The following is a 17,264-nucleotide window of genomic DNA, read 5'->3' as shown; positions in this document are numbered from 1 at the left end:
ATCAATCTATCGAAGGAATTAAACACGAGGATGAGAATTTTAAATTGGAGGCGTTGGGGGATTAACAGGTACTATAAGCCAGTGAAGAAAAAGGTGATGAGTAAACAGGACTTGATGCAGAATAGAACACATTTGGATGAGTTGAAGTTTATGGAGAGTAGAAGAATTTCTCCACACTTTTCTAACACTTCTCAAAGGCACTGACTCCTGCTGGGGTACAGCAACATGGATGCCAGTCACCCTCTAGGTGGTCGTGAAAGGCGCTATATAAATGCAAGTCTTTCTTTTTCTTTCTAGTACCTATGCCCAAGTGCCCATTATTTCTAACTCAGGAGCACTGAGGGCAATCACACAGACCTTGCGACTGTCCTGGCTAGGAACTTGGCACAGAATCACTTCCACTGTTCTACAATGCAAAAACCAAATATTTCCTGCTGTATGGCAGAGAAACATTTCAATTATACTCTGAAATCACGTGCATTGTGGGGCAGCACTTGTCTGTACAATAACATGACTGATAGGATGCAGCATCACCCCAGAGTGCTGTTATGCATCTGGCTGAAGACTAGCTTTATCAGAAGCCCGAGAGCAGCTCACCGGCCTGAAGTGCTAACATTAGAAATAATGGAAATAAAGGGTAGCCTGATCATTCAAGGAGCTGGTGACCTGACTAAGAAATGAAGGCATAAGTTTAGAGTTCCAGGGCTGTGAGGCTTGCTTGCCTCAGTTTGCACTGGATCCAAACTGGAATATACCTGGATAGGAGAAAAAATAAACAATGGTCCAGGCCAACTGGAGATAGGGAACGGGAAAAGTAACAAGGCCATATCCACAAAGAAAGTAAATGAGAAACAATGCACCTGGATATTAAAAATGATGAGCTCAGAATTTGAAAGACAACTAACACTTCAGTATTATTTTTAATATATCCTGTATATGGAAGCCAAAGACCATAGGGTAAATATCGCAAAGCCCCATAGTGCCTCATGTAGCAAATGCATATCAGAAAGTTGTGGCAAATGGCACAAGGGCTTGCAAAATATATCCTTAGATCTTTCCTATAATTGTTTCCCCCTTTCCTGATGCTAATCCTTGCTGGGATACAGACCCACAAGCACTAGCAGTCCTTCAGCACCGCAATATGTGACTATTATTCATGCCTGAGCCGAGGTAGTGCATGTCAGCATTACAGATGACCCCAATCCCGTTCTCACCCAGTGGCCACACAAATGTGCTTTCCATCATGCCAGGACCGGGAACCCTGGCGACTTTTAATCCCTGCCTCCTCTAGTAGAGCTCCGGGCAATTATAGCATGCCAACTGCTGCCTTGCCCAACATCAGGTAACTCAACACACACCAGGGCCCAAACCTGATGCCTTCTGCTCTGCATGCTCTTCACCCATTCAGTCATCAAAGAAGCCGTGATGGTTATTTTTGAAATGGTATCTCTCACCTGTGATTGCTGCAGAGTGAGCTGTCCCAACATCCACATGCACAATATTTCCTTCATTAAGTGGGTATGATTGCACGGGAGTGAAAATATGAACTTCTTCAACTTGATTAGAGGGATGAGGATGCTCTGATGCAGTTATGTTATCCAAACCGAGCTTGTTAAATCTGGGAAGCAGGAAGTTGCTTTTTAGTTGATGTACAGTAACAAAATCAAATCCAATACAAAAAGCATACTTGAGCATCTATAATTGCCACACATCCTTGCGGCTGGCTGAAGGAATGGGTGTGTTCTACACTAGGGAGCTTCACCAACAGGCAGATGCTGGCAAACTGTGAAGAACCAAGGTTGATGGTGAGGGATACCTTTTGTTTGATTGGACAGGTCTCTGAAATGCATGGAACCTGATCACCATATTTAAGAGTTTGCAAATCAAGCTACTGTAGAGTTTTTATTTGTTCAATATGGAGTGTACATTCTCTCTAGTACAAATGCAATCCATTTGCCCAAGTCTAGAGCTTAGGCAGAGGTTGCAAAGTCAAGGCTGAGGGGTCCCCCATGTGCGCATAAGGCACAGGAGTTGCACTGCTTGTCCAGCTAGGGTCATGCTAGCCATTGTGACATTGACTTGCAGGATTATCTAAAGCCCAGTGGGATTAATCCCAGTCCTGAGTGACAGATCCATCCCTCCAGATGCCATTAGTGAGACAGGATGGCTAGCCAATCATTGTCAGTATTCTGAAGTACTGAGAACCTGGCTGGTTCAGGTATCGGATTACTGGGTCTCCCATAGAAGACTGGCTTGGTTCCAATTTCCATTGCCAGGCATGTCACCTTGTCATCTCAAGCCCCAAAGAGATTATGCTTATCTCCCCCTCCCAAAGGGAATTGTCACTCGTTGGCCATCAAACAAGTGACAAATGGGGCATGAGCTCTTGCCAGGTGGACAGCAAGTACCGAATGCCGCTCAGAAGTGGAATCATGTACTAACTCACCATAAGGTTTTTCAAATTTTAGTCAATCCCAATGTAATTTTCTTGGGTGACATTGTTGAATATTTGCGTTGTTCTAAAGACCCCATTACCTGTTACTCCCACAGGCTAAAATGTGATTCCGTGTTGTAAGAATCATTGAGCAGTCAATTCCACACAAAACTTTCTGCGCCTCATGTTCTGAAGGAACATTCACTTGCTGAGGAGAACTGTGCGACTCCTGAGTTTCCAAGCCAAGCCGACCTTTTTTGTAAATAGAAAAAAAAATCAAGCGTCTGTATATCTAACATTTTCTGATAATTCACTTTACAGCTTAAAACAAAATCCTGAAGCAGTCTTGCGACATCAACAACTATTATATGAATAGAATGAAATTGGACACCCAAGTTTTTCTTTTGTGCTAACTTGTCTCACACACCATGTAGAGCTTGTTAGCAGGTTAAAAGGTAAATTATGAATCGCAAAACAAACCAATGCAAATATAAATAAAATAGTGGATGGTTGGAAAAGTTGACAGATTTGATTCTGGTTCTGAATTTGTTGAAGGCCGCACATTCACAAGTGGTCGAGCCGGTTAACCACCACGGGATTTTATATACATCTGTAGCTCACCCCGAGCAATCTGTTTTTTGATGTAATCTATATAGGTTCATTTTGCTTTCTGGGAACAAGCTACATAACAAATATGACAGTTGGCAGAGAACAAAAGACCAGTGACATCTGAAGTATACAATGACAGGAAAATAATTGCATGTTCTGCTACAAGAGTGTGACGAGCATGAGGTTTACAGGGAAATACGAGTGTAGGGTGAAAACAGAAGTATGAAAATCCTGAAAATTTAAATACATCAGTGAACATTGCTGTGCAGGGTAGCCATGTTCTGCTATGTTTATTTCCTTTGCTTTTTCTCTCTTTTGGGCACATGTTTAAATTACTGAGTTTCAGCCATATCATTTTATAATATTCTCTGTATTTTGCTGAGTCAACATGAGACACTATTATAAAAGAAAAAGGATAAAAAATTAGTTTACGACAGGAGCAATTTCTAAATAGTCTGTTAGTAGACTACTGCATTGCATTTGTTCAGCCATGAACTCATTGAATGGCGGTGCAGGCTCGAAGAGCCAAATGGCCTACTCCTGCACCTATTTTCTATGTTTCTATATTGCCCCTTATCACAACAACTTGTATTCACGTAGCATCGTTAATGTAGTAATACCTCCCAAGGTGCTTCACAGGAGTATTATCGACAAAGAATTTGACACCAATCCACATAAGGAGAAACTAGGGCAGGTGACCAATAGCTTGATCAAAGAGGTAGGTTTTAAGGAGCGTCTTGAAGGAGGAAAGAGAAGTAGAGAGGCGGAGAGGTTTAGGCAGGGAATTCCAGAAGTTAGGGCCGAGGCAACAGAAGGTACGGCCACCAATGATTGAGCGATTATAATCAGGGATGCTCAAGAGGGCAGATATCTCGGGGCGGGGGAGGGGGAGGGAGCTGGAGGAGATTACAGAGATAGGGAGGGGCGAGGCCATGGAGGAATTTGAAAACAAGGATGAGAATTTTGAAATCAAGGCATTGCTTAACCGGGAGCCAATGTAGATCAATGAGCACAGGGGTGCTGGGTGAATGGGACTTGGTGTGAGTTAGGACACGGGGCAACCGAGTTTTGGATCACCAAATTTACGTAGGATAGAATGTAGGAGGCCGACCAGGAGAGCATTGGAATAGTCAAGTCTAGAGGTAACCAAGGCATAGATGAGGCTTTCAGCAGCAGATGAGCTGACGCAAGGGCGGAGACGGGTGATGTTATGGAGGTGGAAATAAGTGGTCTTAGTTATGCTGCGGATATGTGGTCAGAAGCTCACTTCAGGGTCAAATAAGGCACCAGGGTTACGATGTTAGGGAGAGGGATAGAGTCAGTAGCTAAGGAACGGAGTTTGTTGAGGGGACCAAAAACAATGGCTTTGGCCTTCCCAATATTTCATTGGATAAAATTTCTGCTCATCCAGAACTGAATGTCGGACAAGCAGTCTGACAATTTAGAGACCGTGGAGGGGTCAAGTGAAGTGGTGGTGAGGTAGAGCTGGGTGTCATCAGCGTACATGTGGAAACTGATGCCGTGTTTTCGGATGATGTCGCCAAGGAGCAATGTATAGATAAGAAATAGGAGGGGGCCAAGGATAGATCCATGGGGAACACCAGAGTAACGAAGCGGGGGTGAGAAGAGAAGTCATTGCAGGTGATTCTCTGGCTACGATGAGATAGATAAGAATAGAACCAGGCGAGTGCAGCCCCACCCAGCTGAACGACAGTGGGGAGGCATTGGAGAAGGATAGAGTGGTCAACCGTGCCAAAGGCTGCAGACAAGTCAAGAAGGACGAGGAGGGATAGTTCATGTCACTCAAATATCTGAAAATGTTTCTGTACAATTAAGTATTTTGAAATGCAGTGAATGCTATTATGCTTGCAAATGTAGTTGCCATTTTAAACACAGTAAGATCGCACAAGCAGCAATAAGATGAATAACCAGCTAAACTGTTTTTCTGTGATGTTAGTTGAGGGAGGAATATTGGCCAAGTAGCTAGGATTTTCTCCCTTCTATCATGAGACCACTTGCAGTATAAAAACAGGGCAGTTTCACGGAACAGAAGACAGTTAATACCCATAATGCCTGGATTACAGCTTTAGGTCTCAGCAAAATGGTACCATTTAGGCAGGTCTCAAACTGCAAGTAACCAGTAAAAGCAAAGCCTCCAGTTCTACATGTCACTCCAAACCAGACTAACTTAAAACATTTTTTTTGAAGATAAAAGCAAGAATCTGGAACACATTTTCTTACTTTGAAAAATATGAGCAGAATATTAATATAACTATCAAATCAGACACTACTTACTTGCAATAAGATTTACTTATCAGTGGTTGTCAACCTGTACTGCCAGTGTTATAATCAGGAATCAACTATCAACCATGCCAATGTACCTTGGTAAAAAACTTGGAATGGGGCTTACAGGGGTGGTGGAATTAGGATTTTAAAGGCAATATGAGGAGTGGAACTGGGTTAGGTTCTCAAAAGGAGACTAAGGTGCCAAAGGAATTGAAGGAGAGACAAAGATGAGATTTCATGTCAAGGCCCTCACCGTCACCATGGTGGTTTGGGCAGGGCAGGTGGTAGAAAGTATAGCCAAGCGGAGAAGCTTTAATAAGGGGTAAGGGTCACCACCTGGGTTCTCCCCTCTCCAGTGGATCAGTGCCACGCTGGGATTCCTATCAGGGTCCCATTTTGTTGTTGCTGCTGTATGGCAAAGCAATTTATACTGTTGCATAATAAGGGCAGGAATTCCTGATCTCACGAGAATTCCTACCCCACACAATACAATCACGTTCAGTCATCTCAGCTTACAGCAAAAACAGGACTTTGTTCATTGAAGAAAGGAGGGAGAGAGAAAATGAACATAGAATATAATAAGAACATAAGAATTAGGAACAGGAGAAGGCCATCTAGCCCCTCGAGCCTGCTCCGCCATTCAATAAGATCATGGCTGATCTGGCCGTGGACTCAACTCCACTTACCCGCCCTCTCCCCGTAACCCTTAATTCCCTTATTGGTTAAAAATCGATCTATCTGTGACTTGAATACATTCAATGAGCTAGCCTCAACTGCTTCCTTGGGCAGAGAATTCCACAGATTCACAACCCTCTGGGAGAAGAAATTCCTTCTCAACTCAGTTTTAAATTGGCTTCCCCGTATTTTGAGGCTGTGCCCCCTAGTTCTAGCCTCATCTACCAGTGGAAACAACCTCTCTGCCTCTATCTTGTCTATCCCTTTCATGATTTTAAATGTTTCTCTAAGATCACCCCTCATCCTTCTGAACTCCAACGAGTAAAGACCCAGTCTACTCAATCTATCATAAGGTAACCCCCTCATCTCCGGAATCAGCCAAGTGAATCGTCTCTGTACCCCCTCCAAAGCCAGTATATCCTTCCTTAAGTAAGGTGACCAAAACTGCACGCAGTACTCCAGGTGCGGCCTTACCAATACCCTATACAGTTGCAGCAGGACTTCTTTGCTTTTGTACTCCATCCCTCTCGCAATGAAGGCCAACATTCCCCATTCGCCTTCCTGATTACCTGCTGCACCTGCAAACTAACTTTTTGGGATTCATGCACAAGGACCCCCAGGTCACTCTGCATCTCAGCATGTTGTAATTTCTCCCCATTCAAATAATATTCCCTTTTACTGTTTTTTTTCCCCAAGGTGGATGACCTCACACTTTCCGACATTGTATTCCATCTGCCAAACCTTAGCCCATTCGCTTAATCTATCTAAATCTCTTTGCAGCCTCTCTGTGTCCTCTACACAACCCGCTTTCCCACTAATCTGTGTGTCATCTGCAAATTTTGTTACACTACACTCTGTCCCCTCTTCCAGGTCATCCATGTATATTGTAAACAGTTGTGGTCCCAGCACCGATCCCTGTGGCACACCACTAACCACCGATTTCCAACATGAAAAGGACCCATTTATCCCGACTCTCTGCTTTCTGTTCGCCAGCCAATTCTTGATCCATGCTAATACATTTCCTTTGACTCCGCGTACCTCTATCTTCTGCAGTAACCTTTTGTGTGGCACCTTATCGAATGCCTTTTGGAAATCTAAATACAACACATCCATCGGTACACCTCTATCCTCCATGCTCGTTATATCCTCAAAGAATTTTAGTAAATTAGTTAAACATGATTTCCCCTTCATGAATCCATGTTGCGTCTGCTTGATTGCACTATTCCTATCTAGATGTCACGCTATTTCTTCCTTAATGATAGTTTCAAGCATTTTCCCCACTACAGATGTTAAACTAACCGGCCTATAGTTACCTGCCTTTTGTCTGCCCCCTTTTTTAAACAGAGGCGTTACATTAGCTGCTTTCCAATCCGCTGGTACCTCCCCAGAGTCCAGAGAATTTTGGTAGATTATAACGAATGCATCTGCTATAACTTCCGCCATCTCTTTTAATACCCTGGGATGCATTTCATCAGGACCAGGGGACTTGTCTACCTTGAGTCCCATTAGCCTGTCCAGCAGTACCCCCCTAGTGATAGTGATTGTCTCAAGGTCCTCCCTTCCCACATTCCCGTGACCAGCAATTTTTGGCATGGTTTTTGTGTCTTCCACTGTGAAGACCGAAGCAAAATAATTGTTTAAGGTCTCAGCCATTTCCACATTTCCCATTATTAAATCCCCCTTCTCATCTTCTAAGGGACAAATGGGTAATTACAGGCCAGTTAGCCTGACATCAGTTGTTGGGAAAATGCTGGAATCCATTATTAAGAAAGTGGTAACAGGACACTTCAAAAATCACGATATGATTAGGCAGAGTTAACATGGTTTTATAGGAGCATAGAAAATAGGTGCAGGAGGCGGCAATTCGGCCCTTCGAGCCTGCACCGCCATTCAATGAGTTCATGGCTGAACATGCAACCTCAGTACCCCATTCCTGCTTTCTCACCATATCCCTTGATCCCCCTAGTAGTAAGGACTACATCTAACTCCTTCTTGAATATATTTAGTGAATTGGCCTCAACAACTTTCTGTGGTCGAGAATTCCACAGGTTCACCACTCTCTGAGTGAGGAAGTTTCTCCTCATCTCGGTCCTAAATGGCTTACCCCTTATCCTTAGGCTGTGACCCCTGGTTCTGGACTTCCCCAACATTGGGAACATTCTTCCTGTATCTACCCTGTCTAAACTCGTCAGAATTTTAAACGTTTCTATGAGGTCCCCTCTCATTCGTCTGAACTCCAGTGAATACAAGCCCAGTTGATCCAGTCTTTCTTGATATGTCAGTCCCGCCATCCCGGGAATCAGTCTGGTGAACCTTCGCTGCACTCCCTCAATAGCAAGAACTTCCTTCCTCAAGTTAGGAGACCAAAACTGTACACAATACTCCAGGTGTGGCCTCACCAAGGCCCTGTACAACTGTAGTAACACCTCCCTGGGAAATCGTGTTTACAAGCAGGGTAGATAAAGGGGAACCAATGGATGTAGTATATTTGGATTTCCAAAAGGCATAAAAAAGGTTGCTACGCAAGATAAGGACTCATGGGGTTGGAGGTAATATATTAGCATGGATAGAGGATTGGTTAACAGTCAGAAAACAGAGCATAGGGATAAACCGGTCATTTTACACTTGGCAGGCTCTAACTAGTGGGGTGCCGCAGGGATCAGTGCTGGAGCCTCAGCTATTTACAATCTATATTAATGACTTAGATGAAGGGGCCGAGTGCAATGTATCCAAATTTGCTGACAATACATAGGCAGGTGGGAGAGAAAGCTATGAGGAGGACACAAAGAGCCTGCAAAGGGATATAGACAGGTTAAGTGAGTGGGCAATAAGATGACACTGAGTATAATATGGGGAAATGTGAGGTTATTCACTTTGGTAGGGAGAATAGAAAAACAGAATATTTTTTATTGGTGAGAAACTATTAAATGTTGGTGTTCAAAGAGATTTAGGCACCCTCATACAGGAAGCACAGAAAATTAGCATGCAGGTACAACAAGCAATTAGGAAGACAAATGACATGTTGGCCTTTATTGCAAGGGTAAGGAAGTCTTGCTATAATTGTACAGGGCTTTGGTGAGACCACACCTGGAATACTATGCATAGTTTTAGTCTCCTTATCTGAGGAAGAACATACTTGCCTTAGAGGCAGTGCAACAAAGGTTCACTAGATTAATCCTCGAGGAGAGATGGAGTAGATTGGGCCTATACTCTCTAGAGTTTAGAAGAGAGTAATCTCATTGAAACATACAAGATTCTGTGGGTGATTGACACAGTAGATGCTGAGAGGTTGTTTCTCCTGGCTGGAGAGTCTAGAAGGGGCATCATCTCAGGATAAGGTCAACCATTTAAGACTGCTATGAGGAGGAATTTCTTCAATCAGAGGGTTGTGAATTTTTGGAATTCTCTACCCCAAAGGACTGTGGACGCTGTATAGTTGAGTATATTCAAGGCTGAGATGGACAGATTTTTGGACTCTAGGGGAATGAAGGGATATGGAGATCGGTTGGGAAAGTGGAGTTGAGGCCGAAGATCAGCCATGATCATATTGAATGACAGAGCATGTTCAAAGGGCTATATGGCCCACTCCTGCTCCTAATTGTTATGGTAAGGGCCCCAGAGTGGCATTGAGAGTGAAGAGCCCTGGAGCTTCAGCGAGGGGAGAGGGATCTGCCCTACACAGACTTTCCTTCTCTGGAGACACACGAACCATGCCCACAAAACACTAACTGTCCATGTTACAATTTATGATCCTGTTTCCATCCAATGTTCTCCCTTCCTCTCCTGAAAGTGCTTACTCCTGCTATAGCACAGTTCATAGGTGTTAATATCTCATACGTGCCTATTTCTCATGTGACCCTAAATGGTAACATTTGGTCTTGAAGAGAATCACAACAAAGCCTATTCTTCACCTGATAATCACATAAACACACTTTCCACTAGGAGCCACTGGATAGCAAACAGCAGTGAGAACCCTAGCTGATATTTTTCCTCCCTAGTCGTGGAGTGCTGAAGCCAAAGGCAGCACCGCATTGCTGTCCTGGCTGATACCAGGGAAAGAAGCTGGGACCTCCCTGATAAAGAGGCACAGTTCCATAGTGAGAAGTGCATTTTACCAACTGAGCCAATAAGGTAGGCCTGCAAAGAAATAAGTAAATGAAAAGCTTAAAAATATAATAATTCATTTTTTTGGCAACACAAATTCTATTACACATAAGCTAATGGTACCTAAACTTCACAACAGGAAAAACCACCTCCCTCTAGCCTCTTGCGATTAAAAAAAAAAAATTGTATCCATTAGGAGGGTCGGTAGCCAGAGGATACAGATTTAAGCTAATTGGCAAAAAAACAGTTGGGAATGAGATATATATTTTTTACACACCGCGAGTTGTTCTGATCTGGAATGCACTGATTGAAAGTGTGGTGGAAAAAGATTCAGTTATAACTTGCAAAAGGGAAGTGGATATATACTTAAAAAGGAAACATTTGCAGGTCCATGAGGAAAGTGAATGGGCAAGAACATGGCAAATGGAATATATTGTGGAAAAATATGAAGTTATCCACTTTGGTAGGAAAAATAGAAAAGCAGAGTATTATTTAAATGGCGAGAGATTGGAAACTGTTGGTGTTCAGAGGGACCTAGGTGTCCTTGTACACAAATCACTGAAAGTTAACATGCAGGTATAGCAAGCAATTAAGAAAGCAAATGATATTTTTTGGCCTTTATTACAAAAGGATTTGCGTATAAGAGTAAAGATGTCTTATTGCAATTATATAGGGTGCTGGTAAGACTGTACCTGGTGTATTGTGTATAGTTTTGGTCTCCTTACCCAAGGAGGAATATACCTGCCATAGAGGGAGTACAACAAAGGTTCACCAGACTGATTCCTGGGCAGGCTAGAACCAAGGGTCATAGTCTCAGAATAAGGGGTTGGCCATTTAGAACTGAGATGAGGAGAAACTTCTTCACTCAGAGGGTGGTGAATCTTTGGAATTCTCAACCCCAGATGGCTGTGGAGGCTCAGTCTTTGAGTATATTCAAGACGGAGATCGGTTGAATATTAAAGGAATCAAGGAATATGGGGTAGTGCAGGAAAGTGGAGTTGAGGTAGAAGATCAGCCATGATCTAGAAACATAAAAAATAGGTGCAGGAGTAGGCCATTTGGCCCTTCGAGCCTGCACCACCATTCAATGAGTTCATGGCTGAACATGCAACCTCAGTACCCCATTCCTGCTTTCTCGTCATACCCCATTGAATGACAGAGCAGGCTCGAGGGGCCGAATGCCTACTCCTGCTCCTAATTCTTATGTTCTTATGAAAGAGAAGGGATGTGGGACTAATTGTATAGCTCTTTCAAAGAGCCGACACCGGCAGAATGGCCCAAATGACCTCCTTCTGTGCTGTCATCATTCTATGATTCTAATTGTCACAAATTAATCTTTCAGGTGAATCCGTCTTTAAAAGTCAGCTGCAGCAATACATCATGACAGTGACGTGCTAATGGATTTTGGTTTTAGGATCTGCCTCCAATGGGCCTGCAAGAGCAAATCCCAATATAAATTATAGACAGTGGCTTAAGGAGGTCGTTTGGATCTCACTGTTCCAGGACTTTGCAAGCAAGGGAAAAATGCCTTTCATCGACAAAAGGAGCTGCAAAAAAAAAAGAGAGCCATTTATGAACCTTATCTCGAGTTGAATCAATTTACCACCAAATAAATTTGGAGCCTGATCCATTGACTCTGCAGTCACAACAGGGCACTGTTACTTGCTGATAACAGTGTGTATAAGTACAGATAAATCCGTCCTCAGTGACAGATGGAGAGACAGCAACAGGGTGACAAATATTGCTCACAGCACCCTGCTGGTACCTTCATTAGCACGGCACATGCAAGTCTGACAGAATACTTTTGCCTGCCCATTTACTACTCGGCGCGTTTACATGCCCACTGGTTCAGTTTGGATCCTAGGGCTCTGGTGTTTATGCTCTGGCTCCCTGTGTTCATACTACCGAAACCGGCCCGCTTACTCTGACGGCAGGATCAAAAATCCAGGAAAAACTCTCTACAATTGTATCAACAGGAATAAGGGAGCCAGTGTTAGCTGTGTAAATAAGAGGATGAGGGTTTATGGATGCTCGTCTCCCACGATCTAAACTAAGCAAGTGCCAGTATAAACATGCCCCTTAACTGGCTTTAAGGAAGAAAATCTTGTGGGTCCTTGAATTTTTTTTGCTCGATTCACATCTGCGTTCTTGTGTTAACAGGGTTTATATGACTAAATGTCACAGTGTCAGCTGTGGCTCAGTGGATAGCACTCTTGCCTCCGAGTCAGAAGGTTGTGGGTTCAAATCCCACTCCAGGGACTTGAGCACAAAATAAATCTAAGCTGACACTGCAGTGCTGTCTTTTGGATGAGACCTTAAACCAACTGCTCTCTCAAGTAGGCGTAAAGGATCCCATTGCACTATTTTGAAGAAAAGCAGGGGAGTTATCCTGGCCAATGTTTATCCCTCAATTAATATAACAAAAAATTGATTTTCTGTGCATAAATTGGCCACTATGTTTTCTACATTATAACAGTGACTACAACCAATGAAGTACTTTTGGAGTGTAAAGCATTTTGAGACATTTGGTAGTTGTGAAAGGCGCTATATAAATCCAAGTCTTTCTTTAAATGTTATTACAGATAAAAGTCTGTACCAGCCTCATTCGGCAACAAGATCTCTATGGTTCTCCTCCTCTACAGACAGATGTCACAGAGTGCTGGTGTGAAACAGTGGTCACCGAACAGGAGGAAACAATAGAAAAACAAGAGGAGGATTTTTAGAAGGTTTTTGAAAGCAGAGTGGGAGGTGGTAAGGTGCAGGATTCGGGGTGGGGGCGGGGAAATTCAGATTCCAACAATGGAACAGTAATAAGTAGTCAGGCTGGCCACATGTACAGACATTGATAAACTATCCTGAAAATGCATACTTGGATTATAGGCACAGCATTGTATTTACATACAATATCCCTCGACTATAACAAAATGCAAATAATCTTGACAGAAACACCAATTATCAAATTAGAGGGTATTAAACAGAAGGTCATGAGTAAATATGACCCCTGGAAGAATGCCTTTTACTATTGACTTTATTTTAAATAACACTATTCTTGTGTACCAATAATCATCCAATAATTCACTTAATATAATGCAATGCCATTTTACATTAAATAGGTTATAAATATATATATAAAACTGGGCAATCTCATATCCGTATACACACACACATGCTTAGAATGTCCCCCAATGAGGTGGTTTTCTGCACTTTAACAAAGTTCACTTTAACTGAATAATTGAAAACTATTTAGATGTTTTAAAACAAGTTAATTAAAAGCTTTCAGATTAATAGCTATTTGATCAGGCAGTAAACTGCTAAGTTTGTAATTAAAAGTTAACAGGTACAAATCTAATTGATGTCCACCATTTGGCATTCCACCATCCCAAGGTAGGAGCATCATGATGTGGGTCAATAAACAACGCATTCATGTGTCGCACGACATGACCATGGAGAATTCTCAAATAGCTTTCCTGGCTGAAAGCCAAAAAGGAACAAAGCTGTCCATACCAAAATGCTCAAAAGCCGCCACTGTAAGATGGGCCGATACTGGATTTTTAAAAATTCGTTCACGGGATGTAGGCGTTGCTGGCTTTTATTGCCCATCCCAAATTGCCCTCGAGAAGGTGAGCCGCCTTCTTGAGCTGCTGCTATCCTTGTGGTGAAGTTATCACCACAATGACTTTTTGTCGCAGTGGATTGGTACAACTGAGTGGCTTGCGAGGCCATTTCAGAGGGCTGTTAAGAGTCAAGCACATTGCTGTGGGTCTGGAGTCACATGGACACCAGACCAGATAAGAACGGCAGATTTCCTTCCCTAAAAGGACATTAGTGAACCAGATGGGTTTTTAACCATAGAAGCATATAAAATTGTGATGGGATTGGGCAGGTTAGATACAGGAAGAATGTTCTTCCGATGTTGGGGAAGTCCACAACCAGGGGTCACAGTCGAAGGATAAGGGGTAAGCCATATAGGACAGAAATGAGGAGAAACTTCTTCACTCAGAGAATTGTGAATCTGTGGAATTCTCTACCACAGAAAGTTGTTGAGGCCAGTTCGTTAGATATATTCAAAAGGGAGTTAGATGTGGCCCTTACGGCTAAAGGGATATGGAGAGAAAGCAGGAATGGGGTACTGAAGTTGCATGATCAGCCATGATCATATTGAATGGTGGTGCAGGCTCAAAGGGGCAAATGGCCTGCACCTATTTTCTATGTTTCCATGTTCATGGTCACCATTACTGATACTAGCTTTTAAATTCTTATTTATATAATTAACTGAATTTACATTCCCCAGCTGCCATCGTGGGATTTGAACTTGCATCTCTGGATCATTAGTCCAGGCCTCTGGATTACGAGTCCAGTAACATAACCACTAAGCTACCGTACCCTGATAAGCAAGTGGTGTAGGAATACAACAACAACAACAACAACATCTAGAACCAGCTGAGATGCTAGACAGAAGCCTCAACTTAGTTAGGCAACTACTGAAAAAGGGCATTTTGTTTAACAGCAAGTTCAATTTAAGAGGAAGCGACTGCATATTACACACCATGTTAAAGAGACTCTGTATTTCAAACAAAAACATTTCTCACCATTGTCTCCTCTTCCCCATGAGAACACTTCCCGGTCATTGGTTGCTGCCAAAACATGTGATGCTCCACACGAAACCTGGGCAATCTCATATCCAAGCAGTGCCTCAACAATCTTGGGCTGGGTGGGGGGACATGCAGAAACAGAGAGGTCACAACATAATCACTGAAAAATGTGATGTTTCATCGATATTTGAACAAACTACAGAGGAGGGCCATCGGCCCCTCCCAAAAGAAGCCTTTTTTTTTTGCAGAGATGATCAGAGGTGCTGCTATAGTTACAGTGCCAGGAAAAGTTGTTTTTTTAAACTAAATTACAGGCAACTCTCGATTATCCGTACACGGATCCAACGGGAAACCGTTGTAATGGGATTTAAAATTCTGTTGCGAACAAGTGAAAAGACAGCTCCAAATAATTTGGGAAAATCGTCTTCCAAACACTGTGCTCATTTGTACTTGCTCATTCTCTCTCTCACACACTCTTTCTCTCTCACACTCGCACATTCTCTCTCTCTCACACTCTGTCACCGTAAAAATCCCCCTCCTCTGCCCTCGCTTTGCTGGTGTGCGTGTGTACGCGCTGCTGCAGCCGCTGTCTCTCGCGGCCGCCGCTGATGTTGGGAATAGGGGCAGGGCCGGCACCGGGTTCCAGGCACAGAACCTGGACATGTCCATCTGGTAATGTCCATCTTTTGTTACTGTGTGTAGCTGATTGTATTGATTCATTAAAATTTTAACTTCTAAATGCAAACTCGCCCTAACGATTGTATTTATTCATTCAAGTTTTAAACTTTAAAATGCAGACTCACCCTCACGGAAAAATTGTTTACCCGGAATAGCCCAATCCCCGAGGGGCCCGGACAATCGAGAGTTGCCTGTATTCTACTCTTGTTGCCAATTTTCTCGTCGCTCCTCCTCTTCTGAGGGCAATGACTAAATGCTTGGGTACAATTCCACAGGCAGTGGGCATCCTCTGGTATCTCATCTAGGTGCCATAATTTGTGTGTAACCCATGACGACAACAACAACAACTTGCATTTATATAGTGCCTCATGTGACGCTTCACAGGAGCAACACAAGGAGATATTAGGACATGTGACGAAAAGCTTGGTCAAAGAGGTAGGTTTCCAGGCAGAGAGAGGGGTGGAGAGGTTTAGGAAGGGAGTTCCAGAGCTTGGGGCCTAATCAGCTGAAGGCACAGCTGCCAATGGTGCAGCAAGAGCCCAAACATTCAGGAGAGGAAAAGGGGAGACATTACCATAAAAACAAAAACTATCTAAGCATATATGAAGTGATGCGTGGAAGAAAATTGTGCTTACCTGTGTGACATCATTAAATGTGCCATGACCCAGACAACCATTGCTACCATTTCCAAAGGACATTATTATCCCTCTGTCTGCAATAGAATAATGAGAAAGCATGAAATAAAGGTTGCATCTCAGAAGTGTGCTGAACAGTTTGGCCCTCTCCTACATATTTAATTGCAGCTCCTGATCCAAAGTGCACTCTCTGCTAAACTCAATTCTATGTACTTTATTGTTTTGCATGCTTGCTCCATGCCGAACATTTGTTTAATGCACAGGGGTAACCAGCTTCAAAGGGATAGTAAAATCCCGGCTAAAAACGTCACATCAAATTTTTCAAAAATGAGGACGATGCCAAGTCATTATCCAAGGCACAGGGGATGTGGCCCAGAAATATCTTTGTAAAGTACTTCCATTAGTTTGTCCTATTTCTGGCTTTTCACTTGCAATGCTGAGCGTTCACTAAGACAGGACTGGTAGAACACTCAACTTTTCATAGACTTTGCTGTACTTCTTCACATATGGGCATGACAGAAGAGGAAACACACTTCCAAATAAACCTTATTGTGGCGCCACGGAACAAAAAAAGCTTTCAATGATCCAAAATTATATTTTTTTCTGCAGTCTGTGGCAGGGTGAACTCCAACCCGTCATCACTGGGGCAAAAGGTTTGGCAAATATATATGAAAAACACTGAAGATGATGCTTTCTCCAAAACCTTTAGTCATTTAATTGCATCTACTGAGATCATGCAAGATCATGGGCCCTGAAATTCCAGCCTCCCTGGGTCCGTACGGACCCGGGAAGGCATCGCAAAAGCCGGTTTTCGGCGCGCAATGTGCATGCGCCTTTTCTGACTTTTCCGATCTGTCAAATTCTTGACAGATTGCACCATCTCGGCAGCAAGGACATTCGCATGGGCAAGATTGCGGTGTTTGCCCATCTCTTGCCCAGCGAATGTCCTTAAAACTCTTGCGCCTGGTAAAAGCATATAAAAAACATATAAAAATAAAATTTAAAAACACTTTGTTGAAACCCCTGCCCACTAAGGTAAGTTTATTTTAAACCATAATTACAAAACTTTAAAAAAAATTGGAAATATATATATTTTTTGCAACACATTTATTAACTTTAATTTAAATATGTGGGGTGTTTTTTTAATTTTTTATTTGTGTTTAGGTGTGTTTGGGGGGGGGGGGGTTCTCATTCATAATAATTACGGAGTTCCCATTATGAATGAGAAAATACTTTACCATGATTGGGTGT

The 17,264-nt window shown here is 42.8% G+C and overlaps 1 protein-coding gene across 2 annotated transcripts in view; it reads right to left on the bottom strand.

Annotated features, from left to right (window-relative positions):
* Positions 1 to 17,264, bottom strand: part of nek8 (NIMA-related kinase 8) — a 55,771-nt gene that overhangs the window by 16,114 nt on the left and 22,393 nt on the right. For both annotated transcript variants that reach the window (XM_070857077.1, XM_070857078.1), the window contains exons 9-12: positions 16,014 to 16,090; positions 14,698 to 14,815; positions 2,536 to 2,686; positions 1,455 to 1,618 (exon numbers count right to left, since the gene is read on the bottom strand). In XM_070857077.1, coding sequence (XP_070713178.1) covers positions 1,455 to 1,618; positions 2,536 to 2,686; positions 14,698 to 14,815; positions 16,014 to 16,090 — 510 coding nt within the window. The remainder of the gene's footprint in view (positions 1 to 1,454; positions 1,619 to 2,535; positions 2,687 to 14,697; positions 14,816 to 16,013; positions 16,091 to 17,264) is intronic.

The sequence above is a fragment of the Pristiophorus japonicus genome, chromosome 16 (assembly GCF_044704955.1).
Source record: "Pristiophorus japonicus isolate sPriJap1 chromosome 16, sPriJap1.hap1, whole genome shotgun sequence".
NCBI classification, from domain to species: domain Eukaryota; kingdom Metazoa; phylum Chordata; class Chondrichthyes; family Pristiophoridae; genus Pristiophorus; species Pristiophorus japonicus.
Note: the sequence above shows the minus strand (reverse complement) of the source record. Positions and strands in the feature narration are given on the sequence as shown.